We start from the raw sequence: 17,145 nt of genomic DNA, 5'->3' as shown, positions 1-17,145 counted from the left end.
AGCCGCCCCATGTGGATTCAAAATTACAGCTTAGTGCAGACAAAGGGAATACAAGGTAAAAGGACCAATGTGGGAGTGAGAGAAGAGAAACAAGGAATTCCAGAGGCTGCGGGGAGAGTGAGGAAAAGAGAAAGTGATTACAATTTATCACTTTAACTTAATATTTAACCTAATGAAAACAAAATCTTATCTGGAATTTGGAAGTCAATATTTTGACGGCTGGTTCAGTACCCTTTTCTTTGTTTTGACAGTCTGAGAATAATCCAATGGGTGTGGCTTAAAGACATCGGTCACGTGTGGAATTGGAATTGGATGTTACACAAGCAACAAAATAAATGTCTGTGCAATATATCTGCTTTATACACTCAAGCAGAGAAGAAATCCACAAAGACTCACCAGTCTCCTGGTCTGCAGAGAAGACAGAAACAACATGAGCACAGCAGGAAAAGTAAGCAAAAAATATATTACTCTTGGTAATATATTCTCATCAATATAACAAAGAAAGGAATACAGTATTTGAAGAATAATTTAAAATTATTATCTAAGTTAGAAATGATACACTGAAATATGATGTGCAATATACACCTCAATATGTAATGTATACTGAACTGCAGTGGAAATAAGCTATTCTTAAACATCGTTAACAGGAATGTATAAAACCTGTATCTATTAAGTCTTTATTTCCTACATTAAATAAATTTGCAAAAATGATAGTTTATTCCAAGCTAATCATGACTGATTTGTAAATCTAAAGTTAGAAAAGTCTTTAATCGCAAGTTATCTTTATAATAAGATACCATAATTCAAATGTGTTATTTGTATTCATATTTTTATGAACACAAGAAAGTTGTCTGATAGAAGTTTGATGAGAGGAATTTGATTCAGAAGACTGAAATATCCCTCAGCCTTACTATAAAATATCTTACAGAATGCTCTTTGATCTCACAGCATTAGAATCATCAAGGTTAAGCAAGACATCAACATGCAAATTCTGATTAAAAGGGGTCCATTATGATACAATTCAGGGAATTTCCACAAAAATCCTATGGAACAGTATCTTCCCCATTTAAAAGTTAATATGGTTTCACAGAAAATTAATAATACAATTTGAATAATAATACAATTCGAATCACTTACCACTAGGAATACAGATATTTGTTTTTTTCTTCTATAAATTTGCTCTTATTTGTTCAATGTGTTTACAGGTGCATGTGGTCATTCAATATAATCAATTGATATTTTTTAATTATTTAATTACATAAACCTGTGCAAGTATTTCCAGTCGTTTGTTGTGTTAGGAGTGTACCACACAGTAAAATATCTCACCATGATAATTCAATTTAAAGGTTCTGAGGCTTCTCTCTACGTTGTGTGACAAACAGGCTCATATCAATAAGACCAGTTGGAAATCACCAATAGCCCATTGTTACTGTTCTTATTCCACCTCACTTTACTTCCATTGATTACTAATTAATATTTACATTCCTAATAGAAAATTACTAAAAAAGAAAATTCAAATTTACCAAACTCAACTTAAAAGAAATAATAAGTTCATAGAGCAAAAGTATAAACCAACTATATTAATGAAAATAATAACTGATGAAATAGACAATCCTCCCCTCTTGGGTGCAACATCAATAACTTAGCTTTTTGAAAGCATTTCATTTGTGTTTACCCATCCTGCATTTTATTTCCCTCAAATGCTAAATGGTGACAACACTAACATCTATCTCATGAAGTAGTTTTGAGAATAAAATGAATACTGTAAAGCACTTAGAATCATATCTGGTACATGATTAAATATTAGCCACTATTAAATACTAATATTTAAATAAATATTAGCCACTATTATTATTATTGCTATTTAACTTTTTGCTAACTTTTAACATCACAGAGTACTGAAAATGTGAGGCTAGATTAATTGTTATTCTCTGTACAGCTGGCTTTCAGACTTTGGGAAAATTATTCAATCACTGAGTCATTTGATCCTCAATTATTTCAGCTGTAAAATAAGCCAATAATTCAATAGTACTGTCCTGGTAGCAGCCTTGTCAGGTTTAAAAATAATGCGCATCGTTTATAGCAGCACAATTTGCAATTGCAAAAACATGGAATCAACCTAAATGCCCATCAACTAACAAGTGGATAAAGAAAATGTGGTACATGTACACCACGGAATACTACTCAGCTGTAAAACAGACGAAATAATGGCCTTTGCAGCAACTTGGATGGAGCTGGAGGCCATTATTCTAAGTGAAGTAACTCAGGAATGGAACACCAAATATCCAATGTTCTCACTTAAAAGTGGTAGCTAAACTGTAAGGACATAAAGGATAAGAATGATATAATGGACTTTGGGGACTGAGGGAAAAGGGCAGTAGGGGGAATGAGAGATAAAAGACTACATATTGGGTTCAGTTTACACTGCTCGGGTGAGGGGTGCACCAAAATCTCAGAAATCACCACTAAGGAACTTATCCGTGTAACCAAAAACCACCTGAACCCCAAAAACTATTGCAATTAAAAACCAATCAATGGATAAATTTTAAAATAAAAATAAAAATAATGGATATAATTTACCCAGCACAGGCCACAATGTGCCTGTCACATCATAAGCACCTGATAATAAGAAACTTCCTACTATTAGTACCTTCTGTCTAAGTATTCTGATATTTATTTTGGCATTGACCATGTTGAACATCCTACAAAGTTGAAAAATTTGGCAAATAAATAATGAAATGAATTGGCAGAAAAATAAATCTCAATTGTATTTTTTAATTATATTTGCAATTATGTTGATTCTTTCTAGAAAGGGCTCTGCAAACTATACATGCTTTACCACAATGAAGATGGGTTTTACAGTATACTGCCAAGCACTAGAAATATATGCTGAACTTTCTTTTTAAGAACATCTATGGATAAGCTCTGCTAGACAGAAATTCAAACACACTGTTTCTCCAGTTTTAAAATATACATGTGTGGGTCTGAGTCTATACACATACACATGTGCGCATGCACACACACACACCACCAACTCTAATCTCTATAATATTTGGCTCAAATCTAAGCTGGAAGGAGTCTCTACACGTAAATTAGATTACAAAACAGGCTGCCAAAGCTAAGTTTCAAATGAGTAGGAAACAAGTAGCACACAGAAGTGGTGGAGAGAGAAAATTAAAAGAGGACAATAAGCAAATAGAGAGAGAAAGAAATATCATCGTACGTAGGAAGGTAAACCTGTAGAACTGTTCTTATAGAGTCAGATCCTTTTGGCCTAAGCAGAAAATTGAGCAAGAAAGCAGTTTATTTTATGTAAACAGACACTGACTCTGTCAGCAAAATAAAAGTGACTTCTAACTTCATGTATCAGCCTATAGTTGTGGGTAAACAAGCATTTTCAGGACAGCATTAGGAAATATCAGGAATAAACACCTTCAGAGAAAAATACAACAACATAAGAATGGCCTAAATAAATATATTCCGTTTTCCTCAATGTCTTATTATACTTTGTTTATCTTTCCTTATGTTATTGCTTTTTAAAAAGATACTTTTATTCTCTTTATAAACCAGAGTACTTCATTTCCATGGAGCTCTTGTTAGGTACCAGACATGGGACCCAATATTACATGTACAAAGATGAAAAGACACAATTTCTGACTTCAAGAGTGGGAAAACCCTGTCACCATCTCTCTGTTTGATTTTCTAGGTCATCAAATGCAAAGCAGCTGTGCTATGGGAGGTAAAGAAACCCTTTTCCATTGAGGATGTGGAGGTTGCACCTCCTAAGGCTTATGAAGTTCGCATTAAGGTGAAGTATTTTTCCATTTGTATTTCATTTTACATTTAAAAAATTCAGAGACTATTAAAATGGAAACATCAAAAAATCCGCTAAGAGGCATATCTTACATGATCATCCAGAAAATAAAATTACATTTGTTGTCAAGGAAAGGTATAAATATAAGTTTTAAATGTTTAAAAAGTGATCAAAGAGTACATACAGTATAATTCCAGTAAAATACAAAAGAATTTATATGTTTGTACAGAAAAAAATTCCAAAGGATATTTGTCAATACTTCAAAATCAATTAACATTATTTTCCATGTGTTACTTTGCTATTTCTACTTATGTTTTTTAAAGCGTGCATTCTTGTATATGACTTAAATATTTCAGATTATTCTGAATTGGTTAATTCAAGAAGGGAAGGTAGAGAAGAGTTTTAGACTGAATAACCTTGAGGATAAACCGAATCTTTCATATTTAGGAATAGTAGGGAGTATAGCAAAACCCTTGAATACATTTTAGAAGCACAATTTCAGGAATCCGGGTATGTTAAATTTATCTAGTTACAATCTTTTCTGAATCTGAATATCTTCTCTTTATTCTGTAGATGGTGGCTGTAGGAATCTGTCGCACAGATGACCACGTGGTTAGTGGCAACCTGGTGACCCCACTTCCTGTGATTTTAGGCCATGAGGCAGCCGGCATCGTGGAAAGTGTTGGAGAAGGGGTGACTACAGTCAAACCAGGTACAGGATTCACACTCAGGGAACATGCTTGGTTCACCATCCCAGGATTTCCCAGCCTGGATGAGGAAACCGAGGCAACGAGAGACAAAAGGGCTTCCAGAAGGTCACTGCGCAGCCAGGACTTCAGGGGTTTCCTCTTTCCCTCTCTGCCTGCCTGACTCAAGCATGTATGTCTTCAGGCACGCATGTATTCTACCCTTCAACCATTATGTACTGAGCATCTGCTAGACACCAGGCACCAGATTAGAGCCTGGATATACGTGAGGATCAAAAGGGACACAGTGCCTACCAGTGTGGTATTCATAACCTAATAACTTCCGTGTGAGTGTTGCTGAACACTGTCTTCTGTCAGGGCCCAGACAGAAGTAGAAAGGGGAGGAGGGAAAAATCTTAAATATAGAAACTGTTCTGTGCTGAGTTCACAAAATGGAGGCTGCGTGGTTACGGCTGAATAAACATGACCTTTTCTTAGGTGACCTATGCTGCTCCTTCACCAGTTTCCTCTTCCAACATGGTCTCTCTTCCTGAGCATGGAATCAATGAAACAGGCTAGGTTAAAGGAAATGAAAGAAACATGGAAGGAAATGTCCCACCATCAACAATATCTGCCTTATTACCTTTAGCCATGCTTAAATGCAACTGGTTACAGATTACTAATTATTTTATCTTCAATATTTATTTTATCCTAATCTTATGTATTAATATAAATACTTTTAGAAGCAAAGGGTTAATAACTAGGACATTGCCATACTATCATTTTCACATAAACTTTACCTATAAAATGTTAATGCACCAACCATTTTTCTTGATCATGTGAAATGTATAGCATAGGTGATTAAAAATAAAAATTACGTTTAATTCTTAAAAATCACTTTAGCCTGTAGATTCACCCTGCCCCCTTACCAAATACCAATTTAAACTGTGAACAGAAAATAATAAAATAAACTGTCCAAATTATGTTTTAGCTCTATTTCCTTTAGCTAGAAATAAATTAACAACAAAATGACAGCCTTACTTTTTACCCCTACTCCCTCCACCGTAACAGGAAAAGTAGATAATTCACAAATTATCAGCTAAAAATATTTGTAAGTCAATTCTTATCCTAAAAGAAAGTGCCTAACTTGTTGTGAAGGGCTGAAGCTTTCAGAGAAATTTCTGGAATTCTTCTTTGTCCCATTTTTGTTGGTTTTTCTGCAAAAAAAAAAAAAAGAAAAAACACCTAGGATTTTTTTTAAAGCATTCATTTCATAAAAAAGATAAGCACAGTCACTTTGAAAAGCCAAGAATTGATTCAAAATTCTCGTATGTATTGTAAATCAATATTTTACAAAATACCAGATCTTCCCAATATCTACGGGCCCTATAATAGACGACTTTCAACTAAAATTTATATTTGTAGTAAGAATATTTAAGATTTAATTAGTTAAGATTTAAATAAAATGATATTTGCAAAGCCTCCAGGAGAAATCAGTACACTGCGTAAAAGTTAACTATTAATACAGAGGAAGCAATTTTTTTAATTTGTGGGGTCTCCCACATTTGCGTTTTCTCTTTAGGAATCCTCAGGCACTTATAAACCCAAACTGAAAACAATGCTGTGGCAGGCATTGAAAAATGACATAGTTATGATCGAACTCTATTCCTTAAAGACTGTTAAAGAAACATGCTTCTAATCAATACACCTGAGCTTTAAGTTTTTGCGGTATTAATTCCTGCATAGAAATTTAAGAAGAACTTGTTTTTTTCTTCTCCAGGTGATAAAGTCATCCCGCTTTTTACTCCTCAGTGTGGAAAATGCAGAGTTTGTAAAAGCCCAGAAGGCAACTACTGTTTGAAAAATGAGTAGGTTTCTGATGCTCTCTTTGCACAGACTTTGAGTTTGCACATTAGTTATACTCCTGTCTCAAGTCTTTGTGTGTCTGTATATTGCACTGCCCAGTTTGAGCAATCCTCGGGGGACCCTACAGGATGGCACCAGGAGGTTCACCTGCAGGGGGAAGCCCATTCACCACTTCCTTGGCACCAGCACCTTCTCCCAGTACACGGTGGTGGATGAGAATGCAGTGGCCAAAATTGATGCAGCCTCGCCCCTGGAGAAAGTCTGCCTCATTGGCTGTGGATTTTCGACTGGTTATGGGTCTGCAGTTAATGTTGCCAAGGTGGGAATGACAATGGATGAGAAAACTGCTTACATGCAGACTGTCAGGAACCAAAAGGGAACCAATTTCTTGCAAGAATCATAGATTATTTCTGTAGATTTGAAATGTCAATTATGAGTAGAAAAACGGCCCAGAAAGAATTGAGAGCACATGCTAGAAATTTCACCAATTTATTGCAGATAAAAAGTTGTTAAGAGTAAAGATGTCATTTACAATAATTTGTCTTCTGAATTTGCTGTTTATGGGAGCATGAAATTTTAGGCCTGAGAACTCATTTAGTAATTCATTCAACAATTAGAGAGCACTTATATGTGCCTCAGGCACCAGAGTTTCTGCTAGCTTCTGACATAGCAAAAGTAAATGAAATAAGCATTTGCCCTTGAGGAGCATCTAGTCTGTGGATCCTCTACTCCCAGAATTAGGATCAACAGTAGAGTCCAAAACCTTACCTGATGCACTTCCAAACCAAGGCTCACCCACTCTGTGGATTCTTACACGGAAAGTAATGAAGCTTCAGTGATGCGTAATTCACTCATTATGGGATTTCACTGCTAAAACTAACTCCCCTGCCATGAACACACACATATACTTCAGAAGTGGTAAATTTCAAGCAGAAATTCTTTAAAGGCTCCTCATTTGAGTAGGCTGAAAATCTAGTAGTATGCTTTATTTTATGAAACCGAGGTCCAGAGTAATGAAGATAATTGCTCAAAGTCTCAGTACTGAGACTAAAATACCTTTTTAATATGAGAGCTGAGATTAAAATATCTTTTTCAAATCTCCTGCTGAATCTTAGCTCGCAATACGTAATTATTAGTGTTTTAAAATCACAGTCACGAGTCTTGTATTTTTCTAAGTAAGGTAGAAAATGGTGTTGTCCCCATAGTATGACTAACACTTGGTGAATGAATGAGTGAATAGATACCCTTAAGGGAATATAAGGATGAGATTACTCGGGACAAGAAAGCATGTCACCCACAATGAAGACTGACTGTGGGAGACTAGGTTTAATAAATAATCACTAGCCAACCAAAAAAACAATTCAGAAGGCATCTTTTCCAAATTTCTGACTTTAGCACTTAGTACCTTGTTCATTTGCCTCATCCGTCTTAGCAGGTGGTCAAAGAGAGCCTACCCAAGACAGAAGATGAGGCTACTCATAACAGTAGATTGTATTTATTATTGACATATAGACAAACGTTTCATTGCTGTGTTGTTCACTAGTGTATTTTTAAAGCAGGGATATATGGGTCACAACTACTGAACATAAATGAACCAAGGCGTTAATTACTGAGAGTTTAAGTGGAATATTTTTCAGTCTCCTGGAGTAGCCTTTTCCACTTATTTTATTTTCCAAATATTGCCTTGGTGTATGTGTGAGATATTGAAGCTGACTATCATGGGATTTCAGCAATTGAGAGTCCCTTCAAGACTGTAATCACTGCCATCTGGATCTCAAAGATCATCCAGTCCTCGGGTTCCCAGCCTAACGTTCCCATTGGAGTCACCTGGGGACTGAGTTCCACCTGCAGAGATTCTCATTTAATTGACATGGGCTGTGACCTGGATGGTGGGAGAGTTTGTAAAGCTCCCCAGATGAATCTAATATGCAGCAGTTTGAGAACCACTCAACTAGTTCATCCTTTTGAATTTAAAAATAAAGCAACTGAAGCCAGAAGAGGTTTTGATAAAAGGTTGGACAGAAGAGTCTAAGTAGCTCTTGATAAACACGTAGACATGACACTTTATAAAGCTTAGGCACTTTCTAACAATCATTACTGAATCCATTTTTGCATTTTCTGAAAACATAGGTCACCCCAGGCTCTACCTGTGCTGTGTTTGGCCTGGGAGGGGTCGGCCTATCTGCTGTTATGGGCTGTAAAGCAGCTGGAGCAGCCAGAATCATTGCAGTGGACATCAACAAGGACAAATTTGCAAAGGCCAAAGAGTTGGGTGCCACTGAATGCATCAACCCTCAAGACTACAAGAAACCCATCCAGGAGGTGCTAAAGGAAATGACTGATGGAGGTGTGGATTTTTCGTTTGAAGTCATCGGTCGGCTTGACACCATGGTATGTACCATGACATGCCCTGAGATTTCTGCCTCTGCAACCTGGAGGATGCATTTAGGCTGCAGAATATATGTTTTGTATATAAAGGATATTTTTAATGATGAATGGAAATTTCCCATCATCTGTTACCTGGCTTGTTTAATTTTTGTTATGAGAAATCTTTTCTTCCATCAACTATGCAAATCTGTCTCAAGTCATATTTCCTCTAGAGGAAAAGCAAAGGGCTTGTTTTTCTTAACTGAGCAATTACAGATTTACTTTATTAATTTTTAGTTAAAAACTGTAAGTTCAAGTAAACATAAATAATACAAATTCTGTTCTCAAATTGAAATGTTTTATTTTTCTCCCACATTCTTAAAAAATGGTTTAATAATTTTGCATATGTTCTTAATAAATTCCAAATTTTAAACATGTTACTATTTGAGCAAAAGAAATGAGCAATTTTAGGCCAACTGCTGTTTTATTAACAAAAATATGCCCTAAGGAAATTGACTGCTTTTAGACATCACTGTATTTTATCACAGAAACGGGACAGTGCCTGGCACATAGCTAGTACCCAATACTAGTTGGACTGAATACTTTGAAAAGTCCAGAGTCTCTACTAAAAATACAAAAATCAGCCAGGTATGGTGGTGTAGCGCATACCTACAATCCCAGCTACTCGGGAGGCTGAGGCAAGACAATCACTTGAACCTAGGAGGCGGAGGTTGCAGTGAGCCAAGATCGCTCCATTGCACTCCAGGCTGGATGACATAGTGAAACTATATCTCAAAAAAAAAAAAAAAAAAAAAAAAAAAAGGAAAGAAAAAAGAAAAAAGAAGAAAAGTCAGTAGACTTTACCACCCACAAAGTTTAAAAGCTATGCATCTCATAGCATTCCTTACAGATTACATGAGACAACGCATGTGATATACTTAGCACAGTGCTGCCTGTCATATGGTAAGCTCCCAATAAACACCAGCTTTTTTTTTTTTTGAGACAGGATCTCACTCTGTCACCTAGGCTGAAGTGCAGTGGCATAATTATAACTTGCTGCAGCCTCAATCCCCGGGATTCAAGCGATTCTTCTACCTCAGCCTCCAAAAGTACTGAGAGTATAGGCACGAACCACCACACCCAGCCTCAGTTGGCATTATTGATATGAAATACTATTTCCAGTCTTGCAGTGCTTACATTACCTTTGGCTTATTACATGGTATTTCTTCCAACCAGTTACAAATATCAATTGCAGTGGGAAACACATCTCTAGATATATTTCACCTACCCAGAATTCTCTAGAATCCTACTCAAAAAGTCTCCAGAAACCAACAAATTTCCATTGCTGAGGTTTTCTAGAGGTCCAGCAGTGTGGGTAACAGGGAGGGGCACCCTAAGATCAAAGCTCTCGGCAGCCTTGGCCTGGAACAGATGCCACAGAGGAATAAAATGTCAAAAGAATTCAACTTTTTCCAGGGCTACAGCTTTTCTCCTTATGTTCTTTTTCTACATTTTCATCCATTTTCTCATGTGGAACTCGAGTGTACCTTATCTCAAGATACCAAATGTCTGACAGCCACATGTTCTGAGGATGTGTGGTCTTCCAATGGTCAGGATCCAAAATCAAAGAACTAATCATTATATACCTACGGGGATCCTAAACCATTTTCTAACTACAGAACGTGTTCCAGAAGCTGACTAGAAAACATTTTCTGAACTGTCTCTTGAGGTTTCCAAATAATCAGTGTATTTTAATGTAAAACCAATATGTATTTGGGGAGGTAATAAAACAATATTTAAAACATGTCCATTTGAGAAATGGACAGTAGAATAGGAATCCACTCAAGAGGGAGACCGTCAGTGGACAAGAGACAAATTGCAATGATATAACCGTTTATCTTGTTCACCGTCAAAATATCTGGTTGAAAGTACTGGGTTCAAAATACCTGTGTAATAAATCAATGAAAAATGAATTAACCAGCTCACAGATCACCTGAGAATTACGTGATGATGAAATTTTTTGCTTTATGTATGTTTATAATGATGTTTGCCTCCTTATTCCTTTATTAGGAATAATTAAGTGCACTCCAATTTATTCATTCATTCTTTCATTAAAAAAAAAAAAAACCACTTTCTGGGCATTTCCTAAATCCAAAGTACTATCCTATGCAAAAAAGGGGAATGAAGGAGCAAAAGACATGATCTCTTTACACACTCATAATCCAGTTAAGCCTAATACATGATATTGTGCATTATGAGTAGGAACTATGCGACTCCACGTTAAAGATGCCAAATATTCACTTTATTCCAGATGGCTTCCCTGTTATGTTGTCATGAGGCATGTGGCACAAGTGTCATCGTAGGGGTACCTCCTGATTCCCAGAACCTCTCGATAAACCCTATGCTGCTACTGACTGGACGCACCTGGAAGGGGGCTGTTTATGGTGGTATGTAGTTGGGCTCAAGTGCCAAATTCTCATTAACATCAATATATCTCTACTTCTACAATTGACAAGGTGAGGTTTTGAAAACAAATCAAAAATAAATTAAAATTCCTTTTCTATCTAGTCTCCAAATCAACTAGATATGGAAACAATGCAGACAGAAGGTCCCAGTATAAACTTTTCTGTTGTCACCATAACCCAGGATCTTTCATCTCCATCTGTTTTTGTACTTGTGACTGTGTAAGGCATGAACATTTTTAGTAGAACATGGAAATCTACAACAATATTTCATATCTACACCCAAATTTAGAGAACTGATAAATTTGCTCCTCTACTTTGGGCATAAACATCTGTAGCATTATTTCTATGTGAGAGACAAAAGAACTAAGAAACTTTGTTTAACTGTGATTTTTTTTTATGTCAAGGCACTGTAAAAGCATATTGAAGTACTCCATCTCTTCTTATCCTCAGTTATAGCAGTCTGGAATGCAGCACCTTTTTTAAACTTTCATTTATATGGAAAATCTCTTCAATTCTTCTACTGACCCTGGTCGAATCCAACAATGATACTGTCTTCTTTTCAGGCTTTAAGAGTAAAGAAGGTATCCCAAAACTTGTGGCTGATTTTATGGCTAAGAAGTTTTCACTGGATGCATTAATAACCCATGTTTTACCTTTTGAAAAAATAAATGAAGGCTTTGACCTGCTTCACTCTGGGAAAAGGTAGATTTTAAGTTAGTTTTCTGTTTTGCTTTTTTTTCTACTACAGGGGATTGTCTAGCAGAGAATGAAAAAGGTGGAAGGATGAGAAAAAATAGTCTCTTGGTTTTCCATTACCTGTTCAGTCTTTGCATGGAGCGCTTGTAGGATCATACTGTAAGAAGCTAAAAACAGTTGCTTTGCATTTCCTATTCTGCTGAAGTCAAATTATGTTGATTACTGCAAATCTGAATGATCTGAGCCACTCAGCCTTCCTTAAAAGAGAACACTCACATTTGCCAAAAAAAAAAATCACAAAAAACAAGTCTATTTAAACAACCATAATTATAACATGGTGACTTTGAATCCTCTTCCTTCTACCTATTTAAAGCTGACATTAAGTGTCTGCATATTTAAATAATTTTCAGGACATCCTCAACATTTTCATTGCAGGAGTAGGTGGAACTACATTGGGATTGTTTTCTAGGTAGATAATACTAGTTTTTCTCTTTTTCTTTTATGGTTTAAGGAAAATTTTTTAACAATAAAAGTTAGCGTAAAAGAGTACTAAGCACTATTTTAAATGTTTGTCGTACATTTTCTCTGAAGCTTAGAAAAATAAGCCAATTCTATTTCCTATCTCTAATATTTAACAGTTACAACCAGCTAATAAAATGCATTTTGTCACCTGCATTTACATGCGGCACAACTGGAAACATGCAGTTATATCTAACCTTTGTCTTCTAGTCCAGAGTCTGAGATTTTTCTGCTATCCCACACCTATTTTCCTGAGATTTTCAACTTTAAATAGTGTTTCTTTGGCATTCACACAATCATTATACTAGATACTTTAACTGACAACATTCTTGAGGAAGGAAGGAAACTAGCACTCACAGACCACCGGCTGTTCTACTAAGTATCTTACCTGCATTATCTCATGTGATACCCAGACAATGCTCAGTGTCAGTCTCTATCTCACTATCTTAGAGAAGAGAAACAGAGACATGGAGAAGACATGACTTTGCCAAAATCATCAAGTGGTAGTAAGGGGAGCCAGGATTCAAAAGTAGATCTTGTTATTAGCAAATCTATTCACTTTCTACTGCCCCTCAAGAGTGCATGTACATATGGAAAACAGTAGTCATCAAAGGGTAGTTATCATTGTCATTATTATTATCATTGACATCATCATTGGGATCATCATCATAAGATTGAAAAGATGATGGCAAATATAGAGATGAACAAAACCGGAGGACAGTGTTGAGCAACATAAGAAGTCATGAAGCATGCCTAAATTCATTTTATGAGAATGTCATATAGTAATATGCATATGTAAATATAATTAATCCTATCAATAAGCAAAGATTTAAAATTGTAATATTGAATGTTGGTAAGAATAAGGTAAGTTCGGCACTTTCATGTACTTTGAAATTGATACATACTTCTGGAAAAGCAATTTGGTAATATGCATCAGAAACCCTTAAAAAAATAACTGAATCATTTGCCCTAACAATTCCATTTCTAGAAATCTATTCTACAGAAATAATCAACTATTCAAACATACATATATGTTTACTCGTTAGAACTTCAGAAACATTCTAAAGTTCAACACAAGGAAAATAAATTCATAAATTCCAGTCATCTATTAGAAATGAAAGAAACCACCAAAAAGAAATGACTTCATTGGGATATTCTCATGATTTAATTTTAGGCTCATTTAATGAAGAATATAAATTGTATATATTGTATATGCAATGTCTCAACTTTTCATCAAAAACAGTAAAACATGCATATATTTCTAGAAAAAGTTCATAGAAATTCAGGAAAACATTGAGAATTGTTATTTGTAGGTTGGGAGATTATGGATTAGTTTTGCTTTCTTCTTCCTGCTGTCTTGCATTCTCTGAATTATGTGCATATATTTTTCTCATATATGCATATGCATATACATATATGTTAAAAATTAAAATTATTAAAGAGTCACAAAGACCATCATTTTCTAAAAATATTTACTCATGAGAAGTTGGTTTATAGAAGAGGCATTAGTTCTAGTGTAAATGTTCCATTTGTAATCTTCAGAAGAATAAAGAATCTTAGAATTAATACAAATCGACTTTATTCTCTACTTCTGAGAATCCTTAAACATCTCTGTATCAAAGGTCTTTTAAATTTCCAGCATGGTCTTAACTTTGTTAAATTATCAGTTCTTTCAGGCAAGTTATCCATCATCTTATGATTTTTGCAAATTTGTATTTGGGTTTGAATCTCAACACTCCATACTAGATGTGCTACCAGAGCAAGTTATAAATCTTTCTAAGTCTCAGTTTTTATAATCTCTAAAACAGAAATAATATGGAAACCTGCCTCCTAGTGTTGATGTTTAGGTTGAAGTTTAAGAAAATGCACAAAGAATGTGACAAATAGTAAGAACTTACTGCAAGTTATTATCTAGTGTTGTTTTATATTCCTTATTATACTAGGGATGTGGGCATGCAAAAATGATTTTTTGAAGATGCTAATGTAGTATTGAAGTCTAAATGACAGGCATATTCAGGATGTTGTGAGCGAGATTAAGATTGGAGAAAAAATAAAAATAAAAATAAAAAAACAAAAGAAAACCAAAAAAGATGAACTTCCTTTGACTTGAACCAAATGTATGGGGATGGAAATAGGGTAGCTGGGATCACAGACAGATTTTCACTAAAACAATTCAGATGCTCCTTGGACTCTCACATGGAAGCGTGTGGGTTGTCTAAATGTTAACAAGTCTCTTCTTTCCTATTGCAGTATTCGTACTGTCCTGACGTTTTGAGGCAATACAGATGCCTTCCCTTGCAGCAGTCTTCAGCCTCCTCCACCCTACATGATCTGGAGCAACAGCTGGGAAATATCATAATTCTGCTCTTCAGAGATGTTTTCAATAAATTACACATGGGGGCTTTCCAAAGAAATGGAAATTGATGGGAAATTATTTTTCAAGCAAAAATTTAAAATTCAAGTGAGAACTAAATAAAGTGTTGAACATCAGCTGGGAAATTGAAACCAATAAACCGTCCTTCTTAACCATTCTACTGTGTCATCTTTGCCATTGAGGAAAAATATTTCCTGTGACTTCTTGCATTTTTGGTATCTTCATAATCTTTAGTCATTGAATCCAGTGGAGGGAAACCTTCACTTGCCCTGAACACACACCTGCTGGGCCACTGTGCTTGAAGTCTCCTACCTCTATCTCAATTTTCACTCTCAGCATTTTCCTTTTTTAAATAAAATGTACCAAATCCCTAGGGTAAAAGCTATGGTAAGGTAAAGGATAGATTCACATTTACAAGTAGTGAAGGTCCAAGAGTTCTAAATACAAGAAATTTCTTGGGAATTCAAAAAAATGTCCCACATTTTACTACAATAAAGTGTAGTGTTTTTATGGCTTTTATACTATTTCTTTATGGTCGATGTACAATTGATTTTTAAAAATAATAGCAGATTTCTTGCCTCATATGACAAAGGCTCAATTACTAATTGTAAAAACTGAACTATTCCCGGAATCATGTTCAAGAAATTTGTAATTTTTGCTCATGAAAGTGCTTCATTGACTAAATAGTATTAGTTTATGGCTATACATGATTATTTAGATGATGACTGAAAATGCATATAAAGTATTTAAAAGCTATATGGTGGCTTTAAGTGTAGAGATGGGGTGGCAAATGCTGTGAACTCAGAATGCAAAATTGGTAACTGAGAAATGGCACAAACACCTACTATATATATATATATATTCCAGTGTAGAAATTATTGGCTAGGTCTGTAATCAAGTATTGCACAGAAGTGCCTTCATAGGTGCTGAAACAGGATTATGAGAGTGACAGACACAGGAACGAAGAAGACAGGGAGAAAATGTGCATGGTTGTGAGAATATATCGCTTTGATTCTTTGACTTCTCATGAAATATGAAAACAAATAAAGTTGGGGGTTGACTTCAATAATATCATGAACGTTTTTGAAATGAAATTCTGAGCATGGAGAAAAATTTAAATTCTGGTATTAAAAAATAATTTAAAAATATAGACAAGGAAAAATGTTTTCATATATATGACCAAAAAAAAGATATTTCTAAAATCCTGGTGCTTTTTCATTTAAAAATAGACAACCAAAGAGGAAAATGAACAATGATGGAAATTCATGGAGGAGGAAATTAAAATGGCAAAACAGTGTATTAAATGGCACTGAGCCTTGGGAGTGGTCAAAAAAAAAAAAAAAAAAAAGCAAAATGAGATATTACTGCTTACTTATTAACTTACACTGTTGGTAGAAATGTGCATTTTTGTAGGTTTCTGACAAACAATTTGTGATTTTTATTAAAATTTTAAACATGCACATCCCAAGCAATAACATACTTGGGAATCGACTCTATAATTATAATTGTCTGTGTATAAGAATATAGAAACAAGGCTATTAGCTACAGCCCTACTTGTAGAAGAAACAAAAATTTTTAAACTCTCTGACTGATTGACAGAATAAGGAATGATAACTCCCTATTTTGAATGGTAAGTGGATCTTATTTTAAAAAATAGGGAAATGGGCATGATGGCTCATACCTGTAAACCCAGTGCTTTGGGAGGCCAAGGCAGGTGGATCACTTGAGCTCAGGAGTTCGAGACCAGCCTGGGCAACATGGCAAAAATCTGTCTCTACAAAAAAACACAAAAATTACCCAGGCATAGTAGCACATAACTGTAGTCCCAGCTACTTGGGAGGCTGAGGTGGGAGAATCGCTGGAGCTCAGGAGGCACAGGTTGCAGTGAGCCATGATGGCACCATTGCACTACAGCTTGGGCAACAAAGCAAGTCCTCATTTCAAAAAAAAAAAAAATTGTATCTAAAAATCTGGAGAAATTACTATGATGCATCAGAAAGTATAAAAAGCAAAGTACAGAATAATGCGTATTATATGATCCAATTTTTGTGGAAGACAAAACAAAACAAATTAAAATTCCTATTTATTAGTATATAGGTTCATATGAGCAGTGAGACATAGAAATGTGTGAAACAGGCTGTTCCCTCAGAATCCTGGATCTGAAGAGTTGAAGAACTAAAGTTAACTTTTGAACCGTAACTGTTTTGAACTAATATTATGTAATTTCTTTACATACTATTTTTGAAAGTCTTGAATAGAGGCAGGACAATCAACTTTCTTTAACAATTTCTTCAAGAATGTCAATCACATTCTTTAATCATTTGTAGGAGCTTCACATCAATATTGTCAGTTATGATG

At 35.2% G+C, this 17,145-nt stretch overlaps 1 protein-coding gene across 1 annotated transcript; it reads left to right on the top strand.

The window, feature by feature from the left end:
- Positions 1-298: 298 nt before the first annotated feature.
- LOC104668837 (all-trans-retinol dehydrogenase [NAD(+)] ADH1B) lies at positions 299-14,994 on the top strand. Its single transcript, XM_010371630.2, has 9 exons — positions 299-448; positions 3,707-3,808; positions 4,388-4,526; positions 6,281-6,368; positions 6,466-6,685; positions 8,497-8,757; positions 11,045-11,180; positions 11,762-11,900; positions 14,664-14,994. The coding sequence occupies exons 1-9, from the start codon at positions 431-433 to the stop codon at positions 14,686-14,688; spliced, it is 1,128 nt and encodes a 375-aa protein (XP_010369932.1). The 5' UTR covers positions 299-430; the 3' UTR covers positions 14,689-14,994.
- Positions 14,995-17,145: the final 2,151 nt, after the last annotated feature.

Source organism: Rhinopithecus roxellana, chromosome 2 (genome assembly GCF_007565055.1).
Source record: "Rhinopithecus roxellana isolate Shanxi Qingling chromosome 2, ASM756505v1, whole genome shotgun sequence".
Classification (NCBI taxonomy): Eukaryota; Metazoa; Chordata; class Mammalia; order Primates; family Cercopithecidae; genus Rhinopithecus; species Rhinopithecus roxellana.
This window is presented reverse-complemented; position numbering and strand designations above follow the sequence as displayed.